Source organism: Strix uralensis, unplaced genomic scaffold (genome assembly GCF_047716275.1).
Source record: "Strix uralensis isolate ZFMK-TIS-50842 unplaced genomic scaffold, bStrUra1 scaffold_471, whole genome shotgun sequence".
Lineage (NCBI taxonomy): Eukaryota > Metazoa > Chordata > Aves > Strigiformes > Strigidae > Strix > Strix uralensis.
The window spans coordinates 1-14,891 of record NW_027437065.1 but is presented as its reverse complement, the minus strand read 5'-3'; the positions used below and the strand labels follow the sequence as shown (position 1 = coordinate 14,891).

Here is a 14,891-nt window from a genome sequence, read left to right as displayed (position 1 = left end):
ATTAAAAGCCGCCCCCCCCCCCCCCCCAAAAAAAAAAAAAGGCAGGACCCAGCGGCCCCCCCCTTCCCCGTCCCCCTCAATCCCCGTGGAAGCTCTGGAGGACGTCGAGGATTTGGGGGTCCAGGCGGGCGGGGGCCAGGCAGGCGCAGAGCCGCGGGGCCGTGGCCTCGTGCTGCTCCCGCCGCTGCCACTCCAGCAGCATCTCGAAGCTCTGCATGACGGCGCTGCGGGGATTGTCCTCCCGGATCTGATCCAGGCGACTCTTCTCCAACCCCAGGCACGCGATTCCCACCTCCTGCCATTCTTTGCCCAATTTTTGCGCTAATTGCATCAATTCCTTCTCCGTCAAACGCCGAGCCCGTCCGGACGCCGGGGAAGACGCGACCGGCGGCGGATCCCCCCCACGTCCCGCCGCGGCCTCCCCGCAGCCCGACGGTGCTTTTTCCCCGGGGGGGGCCTCGTCCTCGGCGCCCGGGAGCCGGTAGAGCCGGATGAGATCGTGGCGGCCGATGCGGCGCAGGAGGTCGGCGCTGAGCTGCAGGGCCCGGCCCGGGAACCGCTGGAGCAAGAGGCTGCAGATTTGGGGGCGCGTGGCCGGGCCCAGCTGCCCCAGCGGCAGTTGCCCCCCCAACAGGTATTTGAGGGTCTGGAATTGCTCCTCCGACAGCGCCTGCTGCAGCGCCAGCAGCGTCTCCCGCTCGTCCTGCGCCATCGTGTCTTCTGGGGGGGGCGGGGGGGGGGCTCCGTCACCCCGAGATCCACGGGGCTGCTGGGGAGGGGGGTTCCATGACCCCATGCCCCCCAACTGCCGTGGGGTTGGGTCACCCTGTGCCCCAGTGGCAGCTGGGGGGGCCCCATCACCCTGTGCGCCCCCAAACTGCCGTGGGGTTGGGTCACCCCGTGCCCCACAGGCTGCTGGGGGGGCTCCATCACCCTGTGCGCCCCCAAACTGCCATGGGGTTGGGTCACTCTGTGCCCCACTGGCAGCTGGGGGGGGCTCTGTCACCCCGAGCCCCCCCAAACTGCCATGGGGTTGGGTCACGCTGTGCCCCAGTGGCAGCTGGGGGGGCCCCATCACCCTGTGCGCCCCCAAACTGCCATGGGGTTGGGTCACCCTGTGCCCCAGTGGCAGCTGGGGGGGCCCCATCACCCTGTGCGCCCCCAAACTGCCATGGGGTTGGGTCACCCTGTGCCCCAGTGGCAGCTGGGGGGGCCCCATCACCCTGTGCGCCCCCAAACTGCCATGGGGTTGGGTCACCCTGTGCCCCACAGGCAGCTGGGGGGGGCCCCATCACCTTGTGCGCCCCCAAACTGCCGTGGGGTTGGGTCACCCCGTGCCCCACAGGCTGCTGGGGGGGCTCTGTCACCCCGGGACCTACGGGGCTGTTGGGGGGGCTCCATCACCCTGTGCCCCACAGGCTGCCATGGGGCTGGGTCACATCAGTGCCCCCCCCCCCCCCGGTGCCCCACAGGTCACCCCCACGCCCCGGGGGCCCCCCCGCGGTCCCCACCGCCGCCCCCAGCCTCCCGCGGGGTCACCCCCACGCCCCGGGGGCCCCCCCGCGGTCCCCACCGCCGCCCCCAGCCTCCCGCGGGGTCACCCCCACGCCCCGGGGGCCCCCCCACGGTCCCCACCGCCGCCCCCAGCCTCCCGCGGGGTCACCCCCACACCCCGGGGGCCCCCCCGCGGTCCCCACCGCCCCCCCCCAGCCCGCCGCGGGGCCCCCCCCCGCCCACCGTGGGGCCCGGTGTCCCCCCGCCTCACAATGGCGCCGGATCCCTCCCACTCGCCCCCCACCCCCGGTCCCGGATCCTCCGCCCCCCCCGGTGTCCCCCCGTGTCCCCCCGTGTCCCCTCACCACGCCGCTCGCGCGCGGAACGGGGCCTCCCGCTTCCCGCCAGGAAGTCGGTTACCGGGGAACGGGGGGCGTGGCCTGGACAGCGACGAGGGCGCGGCTCGGGCGGTCGGGGGCGTGGCTTAAGCGATGGGGCGTGGTTTAGCGGGGTGGGGGCGTGGCTTGGGGCGGGAGGGGCGTGGCTTGGGGCAGTGTCAGGGGGCGGGGGGGTATTTGCGGGGGTCTGTGGCAGTTTCGGGGTGCAGGGGCAGCTCGGGGGGGGGGTGGAGGGAGCTGAACCCACTTTTGGGGGGTGTGTGTGTCCCCCCCCCTTCAAGACAGAGACGGGGGGCCCCGCTCCCCACGTCACGCTGTATTCCGGGGTCCCAGCCCCGGGGCCCCCTCAGGCGGGGGGGCAGCGGGGGGCCCCCCCCCTGCCCCTCGGTGCCCGCCAGCGGGTGCCCCCTCCGGTCCACGCACCAGCACTGCCCCCGCTTCGGTCCCTGGGAGGCCCGGCACTGCGGGGGGGGGGGGAAATTGGGGTGAGGGGGGGGCCCAGGGAACCCCCCGGGAAGTTTTGGGGGGGCTCTGCCCTCCGGAGCACCCAGCAAGGGGAAACTGAGGCACGGGGGGGGGGACGGAACACCCCCAAAAACTGGGGGAAACTGAGGCACGGGGGGGCTGGGGACCCTATAGCGCCCCCCCCCCCGGGGAAACTGAGGCACGGGGGGGTCATGACACCCCTCAAAACTGAGGCACGGGGGGGCTGTGGACCCTATAGCGCCCCCCCCCGGGGAAACTGAGGCACAGGGGGGGCCCCAGGATGTGCTGCCCCCCCTCCCCGGGGAAACTGAGGCATGAAGGGGGGGGGGGTGTCAGAACATTGGGGTGTCCCCCCCCCACTCCCCCCACCCCGGGGAAACTGAGGCACGGGGGGGCTGTGGACCCTATAGCGCCCCCCCCCCGGGGAAACTGAGGCACGAATGGGGGGGGTGTGTGTCAGAACATTGGGGTGTCCCCCCCCCACACACACTCCCCCCCCCCCGGGGAAACTGAGGCACGCCAGCCCCTCCCTCCCCCAGCGCTGCTCTGCCGGGTCCCACCCCCAGGATTTGGGGAGGGGGGGTGTGTCGGGGTGACCCCCCCCCCCCCCTTACACCCCCCCCCGTGCCCCCCCCCACCTGCTTGGGCCGGTAGAAGCCGCGGGTGTCGCAGTTGGGGAGGAAGATGGCGGCGGCGCTGCGGTACAGCCCGGCCCGCAGCTCCTGCAGGACAGCGGCCAAGTGCCCGCGGCACGGGGCCTGCGGGGGGGTCACGGGGGGGGGGGGGGGTCACGGGGAAGGGGGAGCGGGGGGTGCTCGGACCCCCCGGACCCCCCCCCGCACCCCCCTTTCACGAGATCCCGGTACTATACCCCCCCCCCCCCCCCCCAGCACCCACCGTCTCCAGCTCCTCCTTGCCGTCAGCCGGGGGGGGCGGCGTGGGGGGGGCCCCCTCCTGCGGGCTGTCCCCTGGGGGGGGGACGTGGGGGGGGGGTGTCAGGGCTGAACCTGTGCCGCCCCCCCCCCCCCAAATCCCCCCCTTCTGCAGTCCCGCCCGCTGCCACTGGGGGGCGGCCCAGCCCCCCAATATGGGGGTCCCCTGGCCCCTCTTCCCCCCCCCCCCCCCAAAATAGGAGGGTGTCGTGTGTCCCCCCCCCTTCCAGCGCCCCCCGATGGGGGGGTCCTACCCGCCCCCCCCGGGGATAGGGGTGTCCCCCCCCCATTTCCAGCTCATCCCGCAGGTTATGGGGGTCCCCTCCGCCCCCACGCCGGGACACGGGGGTTCCCCCGGCGCCCCCCCCTCATTTCTCATCCCCCCCCCCCCCCGGTTCCCCCCGGGGGGGGGGGAGGGATCCCCCCAACCCGTCCCACGGTTACGCCCCCCCCCTCCCCGGCTCCATCCCGCACCCCGGGGCTGACCCGGAGATACCGGAGGTGGGGGGGGGGGAGCTCTGGGGGTTCAGACACCCCCCCGGTGCCCCCCCCGGGCTCCTCCCGGTCCCTCCACCCGTTTACCCCCCCCCCGCGGTGTGTGTCCGCCCGCTCCTCCCGGGGGGTCCCCGGTGCCCAGACACCCCCCCCCCCACGCTGCCCCCATCCCGCCCTCCCGGTGCCACGGGGCTCCCCCGGGACTCCCGGACAGCCCCAGCCCCCCCCCCGCCCCGGGACTTCCCGGTTCTCACCTGCGGGGGGGCCGGTGGCGGCGGGGCGGGCGCGGAGCGGGCGGCAGAGCCCGGTGCCCCGGAGCAGGGCGCGGAGCGGGGCGCGTTCCCCGGGCCGGGGGATGCACCGGAGCCCGCGGGCGCAACCGGGGGTGTAAACCCCGCACGGCTCCCCGGGACCGCGGGGCGAGGCCGTCGCCGTTCCCGTGCCCCCCCCGGTAACCGGAGCCGCCGCCGCCGCCGCTCCCAGCAGCAGCAGCAGCCCCCAGCCCCCCCGCATGGCGGCACCGGGACCGGGGACCGGGACGCACCGGGCCGGTCCCCGCCGCCGCCCGCTCTGCCCGCGCCCGGCCCCGCCGCCGCCCTTAAGTAACCGCGGCCGCCCCCCCCCGCCCCCCCCCCGGGCCGCCCCCCCGGGGTAACGGGAGGGGGGGGGGCACCGGGGGCTCGGGATCCCCCCCCCGGTACTCCCTGCGCGTCCGCGATTGCGTCCCCCAGTGCTCCCAGTGCTCCCAGTACAGAGCACAGCGCAATCCCCCAGTGCCCCCCCCCCAGTGCTCCCAGTACAGAGCACAGCGCAATCCCCCAGTGCTCCCAGTGCTCCCAGTACAGAGCACAGCCCAATCCCCCAGTGCTCCCAGTGCTCCCAGTACAGAGCACAGCCCGGTCCCCCAGTGCCCCCCCCCCCAGTGCTCCCAGTGCTCCCAGTACAGAGCACAGCGCAATCCCCCAGTGCCCCCCCCCAGTGCTCCCAGTGCTCCCAGTACAGAGCACAGCGCAATCCCCCAGTGCTCCCAGTGCTCCCAGTACAGAGCACAGCCCGGTCCCCCAGTGCACCCCCCCCAGTGCTCCCAGTGCTCCCAGTACAGAGCACAGCCCGGTCCCCCAGTGCCCCCCCCCCAGTGCTCCCAGTGCTCCCAGTACAGAGCACAGCGCAATCCCCCAGTGCCCCCCCCCAGTGCTCCCAGTGCTCCCAGTACAGAGCACAGCGCAATCCCCCAGTGCTCCCAGTGCTCCCAGTACAGAGCACAGCCCGGTCCCCCAGTGCTCCCAGTACAGAGCACAGCACAATCCTCCAGTGCCCCCCCCCAGTGCTCCCAGTGCTCCCAGTACAGAGCACAGCGCAATTCCCCAGTGCCCCCCCTAATGCTCCCAGTGCTCCCAGTACAGAGCACAGCCCGGTCCCCCAGTGCACCCCCCCCAGTGCTCCCAGTGCTCCCAGTACAGAGCACAGCGCAATCCCCCAGTGCTCCCAGTGGAGCACCCAGTGGCTCCAGTGCCCGCCCCAGTGCCCCCCAGTGCGCGCTCCAGTCTGCCCAGTGCCGTGCCCCAGTGGGGACCCCAGTATCACCCACTGTCCCCAGCCGCCCCAGTATCCCCCAGGGCACACCCCAGTCTCTCCCAGTGCAATGACCCTAGTCTTCCCAGTGCACAACCCAGTATCCCCCAGTCCCCCAGTATTCCCCAGTTTCCCCAGTGCAGACCCCAGTTTCCCCAGTCCCCCCAGTCCCCCCAGTTTCCCCAGTATCCCCCAGTGCCCCCAGTTTTCCCAGTATCCCCCAGTTTCCCCAGTCCCCCCAGTTTCCCCCGTATCCCCCAGTATTCCCCAGTGCACACCCCAGTCTCCCCAGTATCCCCCAGTCCCCCCAGTGCCCTCCCCGCTGTTCCCCGCCCCGCCGCTAGGGCGCGCGCTCTCTCTCCCGGGCCCGCGGGGTCATGTGACCTCCTCCCGCCCCCAGCGGGCTCCGCCCCTCCGCCCTCTCTTTCGGCCTTCGATTGGTGCAACCAGCCGTCAGTCAGAGCGCATCGGACAGCGATTGGCCGAGTGGCGCGGCGGGGCGGGAAGAGGAGGAGGAGGAAGAGGAAGAAGCAGCGCAGGGCCCCGGATGTGAGTGAGGGCGGCGGCGGCGGCGCCGGAGCCGGGAGCGGCCGGAGCGCGGAGCCCATGGAGGGGGCGGGCGGGGCCGGGCCGGTGAGGGCGGCGGGGGAGGGTCTGGGGGGGGCTCGTCCCCGGTGGGGGGGTCTGGCTGTACGGGTATGGGGGGGCCGGGTGTGTGGGGGGGGAGTAGGGGGGGGCCCATATACCGGGCGGGTACAGGGGACCCGGCTGTGGGGGGGCTGAGTGTGGAGTTGGGGGGCAGCGACGCGGAGCTGTGGGGAGGGGGGATGGCTATGGGGGAGCTGGGGGGGGGGGGGGGGTCCCAAAGGCTGGGGGGGGTCCTGGGGGCCCTGGTGTGGATATATGGGGGGGTGGGGAGAGGGGAGCCCGGGTATGGGGGGGCTAAATATGGGGTGACCCCGGTGGGGGGTTGTTGTGGGGGTATTGGGGGGGTGGGAAGATCCTGTTGGGGGGTCTGGCTGTAAGGGTGTGGGGGGGCCCCAGTTATGGGGGGGGGAGTATGGGGGGGGGCGCATATACCGGGTGGGTACAGGGGACCCGGCTGTGGGGGGGCTGAGTGTGGAGTTGGGGGGCAGCGATGCGGAGCTGTGGGGAGGGGGGATGGCTATGGGGGAGCTGTGGGGGGCCACAGCGTTTATGGGGGGGTTCCTGGGGGCCCTGATTGCCGCCCCCCGCCCCCCCCCGCAGGTTTCCCCTCGCCATGGATGACCTGAACCTGCACTACAGGTTCCTCAACTGGCGCCGGCGGATCCGGGAGATCCGGGAGGTTCGGGCCGTTCGCTACCAGGAACGCGCCAAACACATCCTGGTGGACGGGGACACGCTCAGGTACCCGCGGGGGGGGGACACACACACACCCCCCACCCCCCCCCAATGGGGCTGGGTGCTCACGGTCGGGGGGTTCCTGTCACCCGGCGCGTGTCCCCCCACAGTTATCACGGCAACTCCGGCGAGGTCGGCTGCTACGTGGCCCCGCGGCCCCTCACCAGGGACAACAACTATTTTGAGGTGAGTTTTTGCCCCTGGGGGGGGCGTTTCTCTACCAAATTTAAGGGGGGTGCCCCCCCCCCCAGCACCCAGTGGGCTGACGGGGTGTCTCGGTGTCACCCCAAGGTGTCCATCGTGGACAGCGGCGTGCGGGGGACCATCGCTGTCGGCCTCGTGCCGCAGTACTACAGCCTGGACCACCAGCCCGGCTGGTTGCCCGACTCCGTGGCGTATCATGCCGATGACGGGAAGTGAGTGGGGGGCTACTGGGGCCTGGGGGGGAGGCTACTGGGATGTGGGGGGGAGGCTACTGGGACGTGGGGGGGGAGGCTACTGGGACGTGGGGGGGGGAGGCTACTGGGACGTGGAGGGGAGGCTACTGGGACGTGGGGGGGGAGGCTACTGGGATGGGGGGGGAGGCTACTGGAACGCGGTGGGGGAGGCTACTGGGACGCGGTGGGGGAGGCTACTGGGACGTGGTGGGGGGAGGCTACTGGGACGTGGTGGGGGGAGGCTACTGGGACGTGGAGGGGAGGCTACTGGGACGTGGGGGGGGAGGCTACTGGGATGGGGGGGGAGGCTACTGGGACGCGGGGGGGGAGGCTACTGGGACGTGGTGGGGGGGAGGCTACTGGGACGTGGTGGGGGGAGGCTACTGGGACGTGGTGGGGGGAGGCTACTGGGACGTGGTGGGGGGGAGGCTACTGGGACGTGGTGGGGGGGAGGCTACTGGGACGTGGTGGGGGGGGAGGCTACTGGGACGTGGTGGGGGGGAGGCTACTGGGACGTGGGGGGGGGAGGCTGCTACTGGACGTGGTGGGGGGAGGCTACTGGGACGTGGGGGGGGGGAGGCTACTGGGACGTGGGGGGGGGGAGGCTACTGGGACGCGGGGGGGAGGCTACTGGGACACGGGGGGGGGAGGCTACTGAGACCCCGGGGGGCGGGGGGCGGGGGGGGGGGTGGGAGGCTACTGAGACCTCAAGGGGAGGCTACTGAGACCGGGGGCGGGGGGGGGGGGGCGGGGAGGCCACTGAGACCTGTGTGGGAGGCTACTGAGGCCCCGGGGTGGGGGGGTGGGAGGCTACTGAGGCCCTGGGATGGGGGGGGGGAGGCTACTAAGATCTCGGGGTGGAGTGGGGGGCGGCTACTGAGACCTGGGTGGGGGGCTACTGAGGCCCGGGGGGGGCTACTGAGGCCCAGGAGGGGCTGTCGGCACCCAGAGCGTCCCCAGGCCCCGGGGTGCTGCCCAGAGCCGCTCTGCCCCGAGGAGCAGGTTTGGGGGGTTCCTGTGGCCGCTGGCGAAGGGATCCGGCCACTCCCTTTCTGAGGTGGCCACGGTGCTCAGTGGCCCCCCCCCGGCCCCCCCAGGCTGTACAGCGGCCGGGCCAAGGGCCGGCAGTTCGGCACCAAGTGCAGCTCCGGGGATCGCATCGGCTGCGGCATCGAGCTCGTGTCCTTCGAGGTGCAGACGGCCCAGATCTTCTTCACCAAGAACGGGAAACGGGTGAGGCCCCCCCGATGCTTTACCTGACCCCCCCCATATACCCACACCAGGGCCCCCCCCCACACTCAGGCTCCCCCATAGCCGGGGCCCCTGTACCTGGCTGCTGTACGGGGCTCCCCCATAGCTGCCCCCCGATGCTCACCCCCCCCATAACTGGGTCCCCCCCACACCTGACAGTCTCCAACCCTTACAGCCAGGTCTGCCCACACCCCAACAACCCCCCAAACAACCCCCGATATTCCCCAACAGCCCCCCAATACCCCCCAACAAGCCCCTACTCACCCCCCCACACCCACCCCCCAAATACCCCCCAATGCCCCCCAACACCCCCCCACTCACCCCCCAACCCCCCCACGCCAGGCTCTCCCCACACCCACCCCCCAATTCCTCCCCCGCCCATACCCCCCACCCCAACAATCCCCCACAACAGGGTCCCACCCCAATGCCCCCCAATACCCCCCCCACTCACCCCCCCCATGCCACGCTCTCCCCAAAACCCCCCCACTCACCCCCCCAACCCCCCCATGCCAGGCTCTCCCCACACCCCCACCCCACCAACCCCCCAATACCCCCACATCAGGATCTCCCCCCCAACACCCCCCCACTCACCCCCCACGCCAGGCTCTCCCCACCCCCAAATACCCCCCAACGTCCCCCAAAACCCCCCCACTCACCCCCCCAACCCCCCCACGCCAGCCTCTCCCCACATCCCCACCCCACCAACCCCCCAATACCCCCACATCAGGCTCTCCCCACCCCCCAAATACCCCCCCCAACACCCTCCCACTCACCCCCCCACCCCCCCCACCCCAGACTCTCCCCACACCCACCCCCCAGTCCCCCCCCAATGCCCCCACACCCACCCCCCAATACCCCCACAGCAGGATCTCCCCCCAACACCCCCCCACTCACCCCCCACGCCAGGCTCTCCCCACCCCCCAAATACCCCCCCCAACACCCCTCCCACTCACCCCCCCACCCCCCCCACCCCAGACTCTCCTCACACCCACCCCCCAAATACCCCCCAATGCCCCCCAACACCCCCCACTCACCCCCCAACCCACCCACGCCAGCCTCTCCCCACACCCCCACCCCACCAACCCCCCAATGCCCCCACATCAGGATCTCACCCCCCACGCCAGGCTCTCCCCACCCCCCAAATACCCCCCCAACACCCCCCCCCTGACCCCCCCGCCCCCCCAGGTGGGCTCCACCGTGCTGCCGCTGGCGCCCGAGGGGCTGTTCCGGCCGTGGGGATGCACTCGCTGGGGGAGGAGGTGCGGCTGCACCTGCACGCGGAGCTGGGCACCGAGGAGGACGACAGCGCCATGATGGTCGACAGCTACGAGGAGGAGTGGGGGCGCCTGCACGACGTGCGGGTCTGCGGCACGGTGAGCGCCCGCGCCCCCTTTTTTTTGGGGGGGGGGGGGGGGTCTAGAGAGGAGCCACCCCCCCGCCCCAGCCCTGCGCAGGGTCCAGCAGCCGCGGGGGTGTTACAGGTGGGGGACAAAGTTGGGGGGACGTGGCCACCATGGCGGGTCTGGGGGTCCCCGGTGTCAGCACAGAGCCCCTTGGGGGGGGTGTCAGGGCTGAGGGGGGTTTGGGGTCACGCTGGGGAGAGGGGACCCCCCAGGTTCTGCGGGGAGCCCCAAAAAGGGGCTGTTTTGCCCCAGAACTGATCTCGCTCTGATTGCCCTTATGAGTTGGGGACCCCCCTGCCGCGGGTCCTGGGGTCCCCAGTGTCAGCACAGAGCCCCTTGGGGGGGGGTGTCAGGGCTGAGGGGGGGTTTGGGGTCACGCTGGGGAGAGGGGACCCCCCAGGTTCTGCGGGGAGCCCCAAAAAGGGGCTGTTTTGCCTCAGAACTGATCTCGCTCCCATTTCCCTCGTGAGTTGGGGACCCCCACTGTCAACCCCCCTGCTGCGGGTCCTGGGGTCCCCAGCGTCAGCACGAAGCCCCTTTTGGGGGGTGTCAGGGCTGAGGGGGGGTTTGGGGTCACACTGGGGAGAGGTGACCCCCGAAGTTCTGTGCTGAGACCCAAAAAGGGGCCGTTTTCCCCCAGAATCGATATGGCTCCTATTTCCCTCATGAGTTGGGGACCCCCCCGCCTGCACCCCCACTGTCACCCCCCCCCGCCGCAGGTCCTGGGGTCCCCGGCGTCAGCACGAAGCCCCTTTTGGGGGGTGTCAGGGTTGAGGGGGGGTTTGGGGTCACACTGGGGAGAGGCGACCCCCCAAGTTCTGTGCTGAGACCCAAAAAGGGGCTGTTTTGCCCCAGAACTGATCTCGCTCTGATTGCCCTTATGAGTTGGGGACCCCCCCGCCGCAAGTCCTGGGGTCCCCGGTGTCAGCACAGAGCCCCTTGGGGGGGGTGTCAGGATTGGGGGGGGTTTGAGGTCTCGCTGGGGAGAGGCGACCTCCCAAGTTCCGTGCTGAGACCAAAAAGGGGGCCGTTTTGCCCCAGAACTGATCTCGCTCCGATTTCCCTCATGAGTTGGGGACCCCCACTGTCACCCCCCCCGCCGCAGGTCCTGGGGTCCCCAGCGTCAGCACGAAGCCCCTTTTGGGGGGTGTCAGGGCTGAGGGGGGGTTTGGGGTCACACTGGGGAGAGGCGACCCCCCAAGTTCTGTGCTGAGACCCAAAAAGGGGCTGTTTTCCCCCAGAATCGATCTTGCTCTGATTGCCCTCATAAGTTGGGGACCCCCCCTCCGCAGGTCCTGGGGTCCCCGGTGTCAGCACAGAGCCCCTTGTGGGGGGTGTCAGGGCTGAGGGGGGGTTTGGGGTCACGCTGGGGAGAGGCGACCCCCCAAGTTCTGTGCTGAGACCCAAAAAGGGGCTGTTTTGCCCCAGAACTGATCTCGCTCCAATTTCTCTCATAAGTTGGGGACCCCCCCGCCGCAGGTCCTGGGGTCCCCAGCGTCAGCACGAAGCCCCTTTTGGGGGGTGTCAGGGTTGAGGGGGGGGGGTTGGGGTCACGCTGGGGAGAGGCGACCCCTCAAGTTCTGCGGGGAGCCCCAAAAAGGGGCCGTTTTCCCCCAGAACCGATCTTGCTCCGATTTCCCTCATGAGTTGGGGACCCCCCCGCCTGCACCCCCACTGTCACCCCCCCCCGCCGCAGGTCCTGGGGTCCCTGGTGTCAGCATGAAGCCCCTTTTGGGGGGTGTCAGGGCTGAGGGGGGTTTGGGGTCACACTGGGGAGAGGTGACCCCCCAAGTTCTGTGCTGAGACCCAAAAAGGGGCTGTTTTGCCCCAGAATCGATCTCACTCCAATTTCCCTCATGACTTGGGGACCCCCCCGCTGCGGGTCCTGGGGTCCCCAGCGTCAGCACGAAGCCCCTTTTGGGGGGTGTCAGGGCTGAGGGGGGGTTTTGGGGTCACGCTGGGGAGAGGTGACCCCCCAAGTTCTGCGGGGAGCCCCAAAAAGGGGCCGTTTTCCCCCAGAATCTACAATTTCTAATTTCTTCAGGGGACCCCCCCCCACCGCTGCACGGGGGGGGGTGTGTGTGTCCCCCCCCTCCATGGGATCCCCAAAATCCCATGTCACCCCCACTTTGTGTGTGGGGGGGGGCCCAAACTTTCACAAGGCGGCGGGGGGCTGAGCTGTGCCCTTTTCGGGGGGGGGGGGGGGCAGCTCAGCGGGGCCCCCCCCTGCCCTTTGCAAAACCCAACCCGCGGCCGCGACCCCCCCCCCGAGTTTTTTAAGGGTTTGCAGCTCAGCGCCGGGGGCCATTTTCCGTCCCCCCCCCCCCCCTTGTCCCCCCCCCCCCCAGCGCCACCCGCTGCCGTTGAACAATGCTGGCACTAACCGGGGGGGGGGGGGGAGTTTGGGGGCCCCCCCCAAAGGTTGGGGGGCGCTTGGAGCTTCACCCCTGGCCGCTGTCAGAGCGGGTGTCGCCCCCCCCCAACCTCAGTCCCCCCCCCCTCATTGTCTGGGTTCCCTGCCCCCCATTCCACCCCCCATTTTTCAGGGGGGGGTCCCCAGCAATGCCCAGGACCCTCCCATGTCCCCCCCCCCCCCCCCCCCAGCCGCCGTCTCGCTTCATTTTTACCCTTTTCCACATTTTTTCAGCCGTTCCCTCCCAAAACTCAACTGGGGGCTGTGGCCCCCCCCCCCGTGGCCCCCCTCAGCTTCAGTGGGGTGCTGGGGGGGGCCCCCCTATGCCCCCCCCCCTCACATAACCAGGCACCCCAGACCCGCCTTCGCTGACATTTTTTTGGGGGAAAAAAAGGCTGTTTTATGGCTCTCGAAGGAAATTATTATTTTTTTTTTTTTTTCCCGCCCCCACCCCAAGGCGGGGGGGGGGCCGCGGGGGGGCAGGAATGTGGGCGGCGTAAACAGCCCCCCCGGGAGCTTCCACCCGCTTCCCGGCACCGCTGGTGGGGGGGGGGGGGGGGGGGCCGGCCCCACCGACAAGGGGGGGGGGGTCAAGACAGTCCCTGTGTGCCCCCCCCCCCCCCCCATGTCCCTTTGGGGGGGCCGCTTGTTCCTGGGGGCTGGGAGCATCGTGTGTACCCCCCCCTCCAGATTTGGGGTGTCTTCTCCCCCCCCCCCCAAGTTTGGGGTGTCACTGCCCCCCCAACTTTGGGATGCTGCCCCCCCCCCCCCCCCCCCCCCCCAGCTTCAGGGTGTCATCTTCCCGTTTGGGACCCCCCCACCCCCCCCCCCCACTCCCCAGATTTTGGTGCCCCCCCCCCTCGAGTTTGGGGTCTCATCCCCCCACTTTTAGGATGCTCCCCCCCCCCCCCCCAGTTTTGGGGTGTCATCCTCCCAGTTTAACACCCCCCTCCCCAAATTTGAGCCCCCCCCCCCCATTTTTTGGGGTGTGTCGTCCCCCCCTGCCCCCTCCCAGCTTTGACCTGCCCCCCCCTTCCCCCCCCTCCCAGTTTTGCCCCCCCCCCCCCTCATTTCACCTCAACCCCCCCATTCCCCCCTTTCTGCTGCCGATCGTGGGGTGCGGGGGGGGGTACCCCCAAACCCCTCTCTGTGTGTCATCGTTGTGTCCCCCCCCCCGCAGATTTTGGTGCCCCCCCCCATTTTTGAGCCCCCCCCTCGAGTTTGGGGTCTCATCCCCCCAGTTTTGGATGCTGCCCCCTCTCTCCTCCAGCTTTGGGGTGTCATCCTCCCTGTTTAACACCCCCCTCCCCAAATTTGAGCCCCCCCCCCCATTTTTTGGGGGGTGTCGTGTCCCCCCCCCCCCCCCTTTCCAGCTTTCACCTGCCCCCCCTCCCAGTTTTGGCCCCCCCCCCCCCCTCATTTCACCTCAACCCCCCCATTCCCCCCCCTTTCCGCTGCCCATCGCGGGGTGCGGGGGGGGTACCCCCAAACCCCTCTCTCTCTCTCTCTGTGTGTCCCCCCCCCGTGCCCCCCCCCGCAGCTGCTGGAGTACGTGGGCAAAGGCAAAAGCATCGTGGACGTGGGGCTGGCGCAGGCGCGACGCCCCCTCAGCACCCGCAGCCACTACTTCGAGGTGGAGATCGTCGACCCCGGCGAGAAATGTTACATCGCCCTGGGGCTGGCCCGCAAGGTGAGGGGGTGCCGGGGGGGCCCCCCCAAGCTGCTGACACCCCCCCCTGACCCCCCCAAACCTTCATCCCCTTCCTCTTCCTCAGGATTACCCCAAAAACCGCCACCCCGGCTGGAGCAGGGGCTCGGTGGCGTATCACGCAGGTGAGCACCCCCTGTGCTAATTACGGGGTCCCCCCCCATAATGATGAGACACCCCCCCCCCCCAATTATATCGTGGGGACCCCCCTGGTGGTATTTGGGGGGCTGGGACCCCCACCCTGGGCTAATGGGGGGGGCTCAGCAGCCAATATCCCCCCCCCCCCCCCTTTTCTTTCCCAGTCTCCCCAGTGGGTTGGGTCTGTTGTACTGCCCCCCCCCCCCCCGTGTGTCTGTGTCCCCCCAAAACACCACACGGGCCACATGCTGGTGCCCCCCCCCGCCCCCCCCCTCCAGCCTTCATCCTCCTCCTCCTCCTCCTGGTACCAATTTATCCCCCATCACCTCTCCTTTGGGGGGGGGGGGGGCAGCCCTGTGGGGTGGGAATTTTGGGGGGCAGCCCCATGGGGTGGGAACAGGGAAGGACCCAGCGCTGCGGGGGGGTCCCTGTGACATTTTTCCGCCCCCCCCCCACCCACCCAGATGACGGAAGATCTTCCACGGCAGCGGGGTGGGGGACCCCTTCGGCCCCGCTGCTACAAGGGCGACTCATGGGCTGCGGCATCATGTTCCCCGCGACTACATCCTGGACAGCGAAGGTATTTGGGGGGGGGGGGGGGGGGGGACATTGTGCAGCCCTGGGGGGGGGGTCCCTACAATTGTCTGTGTGCGTTATGTCCCCCCCCACACCCCCCTCCAGGTGACAGCGACGACCCCTGCGACACGGCGGAGGTGAAGCCCAAACCCGTGCGGAACGTGATGTACCTGCACCAGGAGGAGGAGGAGGAGGAGGAGGAAGA

At 70.6% G+C, this 14,891-nt stretch overlaps 2 protein-coding genes across 4 annotated transcripts; one reads left to right on the top strand and one right to left on the bottom strand.

Annotated features, from left to right (window-relative positions):
* Positions 1-24: 24 nt before the first annotated feature.
* Positions 25-4,395, bottom strand: LOC141938972 (uncharacterized). 3 transcript variants are annotated; one of them, XM_074858012.1, is made up of 4 exons: positions 4,060-4,395; positions 3,276-3,346; positions 3,017-3,136; positions 25-769 (listed from the first exon to the last, which is right to left on the bottom strand). In XM_074858012.1, the coding sequence occupies exons 1-4, from the start codon at positions 4,316-4,318 to the stop codon at positions 77-79; spliced, it is 1,143 nt and encodes a 380-aa protein (XP_074714113.1). In that variant the 5' UTR covers positions 4,319-4,395; the 3' UTR covers positions 25-76. The 3 variants fall into 3 exon arrangements, with proteins under 3 accessions (XP_074714113.1, XP_074714114.1, XP_074714115.1); XM_074858013.1 differs by lacking the exon at positions 3,276-3,346 and adding an exon at positions 2,316-2,353 and having other exon boundaries at positions 26-766; XM_074858014.1 differs by lacking the exons at positions 3,017-3,136; positions 3,276-3,346; positions 4,060-4,395 and adding an exon at positions 1,007-1,473 and having other exon boundaries at positions 36-862.
* Positions 4,396-5,878: 1,483 nt separating this feature from the next.
* Positions 5,879-14,887, top strand: SPRYD3 (SPRY domain containing 3; the record flags this gene model as incomplete). The annotated part of the gene is given in 14 exon segments (XM_074858005.1): positions 5,879-6,010; positions 6,626-6,766; positions 6,871-6,946; positions 7,052-7,176; positions 8,295-8,430; positions 9,634-9,670; positions 9,673-9,821; positions 13,805-13,954; positions 14,040-14,110; positions 14,575-14,615; positions 14,618-14,638; positions 14,641-14,664; positions 14,667-14,690; positions 14,792-14,887. Coding segments are annotated over 13 exon segments (1,078 nt in total), but the record flags the coding sequence as incomplete, so codon positions are not given.
* Between the last annotated feature and the right edge of the window lie 4 nt (positions 14,888-14,891).

What these genes read in the sequence shown, in the direction of transcription:
- LOC141938972 (XM_074858012.1), bottom strand. Translation starts at nt 4,318, where the DNA reads ATGCGGGGGGGCTGGGGGCTGCTGCTGCTGCTGGGAGCGGCGGCGGCG. An exon ending in CGCCACCGGCCCCCCCGCAG is followed by an intron (nt 3,347 to 4,059) that starts GTGAGAACCGGG and finishes TCCCCCCCCCAG; the next exon opens with GGGACAGCCCGCAGGAGGGG. An exon ending in GCTTCTACCGGCCCAAGCAG is followed by an intron (nt 770 to 3,016) that starts GTGGGGGGGGGC and finishes CCCCCTCCCCAG; the next exon opens with CAGCCCCGTGGATCTCGGGG.